At 33.9% G+C, this 4,299-nt stretch overlaps 1 protein-coding gene across 1 annotated transcript; it reads right to left on the reverse strand.

Moving 5' to 3' along the window:
• Positions 1 to 209: 209 nt before the first annotated feature.
• On the reverse strand, positions 210 to 3,971 carry LOC145114549 (uncharacterized). Its single transcript, XM_079050593.1, has 5 exons — positions 3,611 to 3,971; positions 2,338 to 2,530; positions 1,837 to 2,227; positions 1,659 to 1,733; positions 210 to 919 (listed from the first exon to the last, which is right to left on the reverse strand). The coding sequence occupies exons 1-5, from the start codon at positions 3,695 to 3,697 to the stop codon at positions 409 to 411; spliced, it is 1,257 nt and encodes a 418-aa protein (XP_078906719.1). The 5' UTR covers positions 3,698 to 3,971; the 3' UTR covers positions 210 to 408.
• Between the last annotated feature and the right edge of the window lie 328 nt (positions 3,972 to 4,299).

The following is a 4,299-nucleotide window of genomic DNA, read 5'->3' on the forward strand; positions in this document are numbered from 1 at the left end:
CGAGTTCCACTACCTGCAGCCTTGTAAAGTTTAACAAGTAGATAGCTAAACCCTTTCCAATGTGGCCATGAGAATACAAATATACAATACCTCTGGCTCTACCCCAACTTCATTCGCTAATTTGCTATAACTATTTCAAGTTTTCCTATTCAAAATCAAAGGTTTAACCCACCTTTAGATTATCAATTTATGTCATAAGAATGTAAAAATAAAAAACAAAATTATTGTTTCAATTTTCATGATCCTTCAAGAATGTATCCAGATTAGGAGTAGTTATTTCAGGCAAAACTTGATATCGACTCCATATCATATCATATAACAAATCAAATCGACTTCCCTATTTCACACACATCATTTACACCATAATACACATTTTCACATCAACTGTCTATTTTCCATACCTCCAATTCAAGCAAGCCTCAGCACCATCACCATCATTAAAGCTCCTGCTCTGAAGTAAATTTCCTTCACACTTGTATCCAATTGTTTCATCATTTCCTCATCTTTCAACCCCTTTTTCTTATTTGAATTCTTATTAATCATCACAATCGTATCCCTAAGTCTGTTCACAGCCCACGAGAGCCACACAAGCCCAAGCCCAAGGCCCGTATTCAGCAGTTTTGATGAACAAAACGGGACCCGCCCGCTCGCTACTTTACATATGACCGAAAAAAGAACCGCGATTCCGGTTCCCGCAATGCTGGCTGAGAATTGGGTTAGAAGATTTGGTAGCTCGGGGCCCGATTTTTTTAAAGCGGGAATTGCAATTGCAGCTTTACTACTGTTGCGGTTTTTGTCAAAAATGATTGATAAAAGGCTTTCACAGGCTTCACTGTAGTTGCTTGTGTTTTGTCTGATTGTTGTCTTGTTACGGTTGCTTTTCTTTTTCTGTGATGCCTTCTGTTTGCTCTTCTCTGGGCTGTGTCACATTATATAGATTAAATTGAGTACAAATTTGTAGAAAAAAACTTGTTTCCCTGACTTTTTTTTATTATTATTAACTTATTCTTTCTGCATTAAGTCAAAAAGGAACGCCAATATATAGCTTGGAGGATTAAGGGACTGTTTGGTATGATGGAGTGGAATCACAAAGGAATGGAATGGACAAAAAAGGACTGATTCAAATATGGTCTTTTATGTATAGTTAAAAAAACTAAATAAAACTAAACTGATAAATAAGAAAAAAAAAAAAAAAAAAAGTTAATGAGATGAGATATATCGCTTAATAAATTACATATAAACATATTTCAAGTTGTATGAAATATACACTATATGTATATCAATATCAAAAAGAAGATTTATTTATCATTTTAGAAAAACTGTTTACAAAAATATTAAATTAAATTAAATATAATCTTAAAATAGAATTATAATCAAAAAAATATTTTGTTACTTTTGAAAAAAAAAAAAAAGTTAACTGAAATTTTGAAATATTATTGTTATTGAAGATTATAGAAATACAAGTAATTAATAATTATCATATATCATTCCATTCCATGAACAAATGAGGAAAAAAAACACCTCTCCCCCATGGAATGAAAATTAAGAAGGGAGAAGGAAATGAGATTTTTCCCATTAAGTCAAAAAGAAACAACACCTAATTCTGTTAAGTAGCAGGACAATTAGAGATCAAAACAAAAATAAATAAATAGACATACCTCTTTTGTGGAGCAACAATCACGTTTTCAATCTCCAAAGCAGAACCATAATAGCTTGTTTCATCAAACCACAACCTGTTTATAGCACAAAATTATCAATCTTTACAAACATAAATACAACAAAAGAGGATGTATACACGTTTTTGCCTATTATATCTATATACACATCTACACGTACCTATCAAACTGTGGTACCAAAGTGGAGTGTCTTCTCCAGTTATTCAAGTTCTTTGACAAGTAAAACTCAGCAAGAATCGAAAGTATGTCCTTCATCTCTTTCTTAGTCCCAGTCAATGACACAAGTCCATCTTCATGGATTGTAATTTCAGAATGTTGAACAAGATCACCAACTAAGTCCATCAATGGCTTCTGGGAATCAAATTCTGGATTTGGATATATAAGCCGTGAATCCATGTAACCCAAATCAGGAACATATGGTTTGTAATCAGTTTGAAGCCCGGTTAGGTTGGAAAGCAATGACAGATCTACTCCATGTCCATCTTTTTCTACTTCAAGTAATCCAGGCATCACAAACTTATAGCTGAAAAGCTCCGAGTTTGGGCAACAATCTGTACAAAACAACATCATCATCCATGAAATTATAAGATATTAAGATTATCACTTCAATTCTTTGACTTTGAATGTGAGTTTTCAAAATACAAAGAGAGTGAGGGGTGACCTTGCATGTCAATGAGCACAGGTTTTGTAAAAGTGGGGTCAATTGTGACAAACTGGTTGTTGTTATTGTTGTTGTTGAATAGCCCTGTTGTTGATTTCCATGGATCCCCAATTTGTTTTGATCCCATATTCAGGGGACTTGAACGTATCAAGTCTTCTCGTAGTTCATAATTAGGCAACAGATGCTGAGAGTCCTGCAATAGAGACAGTGAGACACGAAACTTACAAGGTCAAAATGGGGATTTCAAATTTGAAACAATGATCTTTTTGCATTTACATTTGTAGATCTTTACCAAAACCACTCGTTGTTAAGATGTGTGGTGTTTCTTTTGTCTTGCTATAAGAACGGAGTTTTGTTTCAACAAATATGATGATTCAAAAAGTTAAATTGCTCATGAAACCGACATAATGCAATTTTCACAGCATAAAAATAATCTGAAAAGCTAAAAATTATGGTAATGAATGATAACCATAGCAGTACAAAAATGTCGATAATATGTTAAGTTCATTCAGGTAATAAATATGTGTATAACATGAAGCAAACATACAGAGAGAACAAGTGATTAAATGATGTTCAAAATATATCTGAGAAAATTATGGCATACTATAGGAAATGAGGAAAAAATTTTATGGGAAAGTTTCCTTTCCTTGACTTTTTGTATTAAGTCGTTCTTTCTGCATTAAGTCACAAAGAAACAACCATATATAGCTTATCGAATTACGTCTTGTCCCAATTAAGTCCATTAAGTTAAAACAGCATCTTATTATGCATATATGCAACAACAATAGCCCTAGAGCACCTGGCCTTTCTAGAATAGTTAGAGATCAAAGGTGAACTTTATCGAGTTTGAGTACCAATATAAACTCAAAACGTGTAAGGAATCGAGTTCAAAGTTTATAAGAACTCACTTAAAGCTTTATTAAGCTTTGCTTGCCCTATGCCCCTATGTATCTAATAGATATTTTCTCCAACCTTAATGAATATGCACACGCACACTAGCACATAATTACAAACCCCACAAGAACTATTCGAAAACTCTATTCCAATAAACCCCAAAACAATCCAACCCTAATCCATCAAACCCACAACAATTTCACAGAATACATAATTACACATAAACATCAATAACTACAAACAGCTAAAAAAATCGCACACACAGTTCTAGATTAATCAAATCAAACCAGTGCACATAACCAAAACGTTGACCGAATAACCCCAATTGAAATTCCTAAAAACCAACAAAATCAATAAACCGAAAAAGTACGAGAATCACCTTGGGTACTCTATTCAATCCTTGTTCTGGACGAAACACGAGGGTAGGAAGATACCCATTAGAGGCCATTAGATACAGCTTAAACATCAGCACGAGAAAAGTTATCAGTTATGGAATTTAACCCAAATCCTGTTTCTCGTGTGTGAGGGTCAGAAATCCCTACATTTTTGTACTATACTGCTAACACTGACGTTCGAAGATTTTCTCTAAGGATCATGGGTTTTGATTGGCAGGGAAAAAAAGATGAAAAATTAAAATTGTGGTTTTTGTGATCCAATTGATTTTAGATTGAAATGAGGAGATTTGTTGAATTTAATTCTTGTGGCCTTTGGAGGATCCAACCGTGAATCCGAATCAAGACAGAAATAGTGCAAGTTGATGTTTGTCGACTATAAATGGGTAGTCGGTATTTCTCATGGGTAAGTTACATATTTTTTCCTCCGACTATGTGTTAATTTGTAGATTTAATCCTCAATATATAGGGGTGTCAATTTATGACACGACACGACAAAAATACACGACACGAAACGAAATCGGGACGAAATCAAAATTCGAATTCGTTTTCGTGTCGTGTTCGTGTCAAGTATAAAAAACACGATGTCGTGTCGTGTTCGTGTTTACAAATTCACGCGAAATTGACACGATTGAGCATGTGTGTGTCGTGTTTTTCGTGTTATATATGATTAAAT

This window comes from Lactuca virosa, chromosome 5 (assembly GCF_052849685.1).
Source record: "Lactuca virosa cultivar CGN04683 chromosome 5, Lactuca_virosa_CGN04683_v6, whole genome shotgun sequence".
In the NCBI taxonomy this organism is placed as follows: Eukaryota; Viridiplantae; Streptophyta; class Magnoliopsida; order Asterales; family Asteraceae; genus Lactuca; species Lactuca virosa.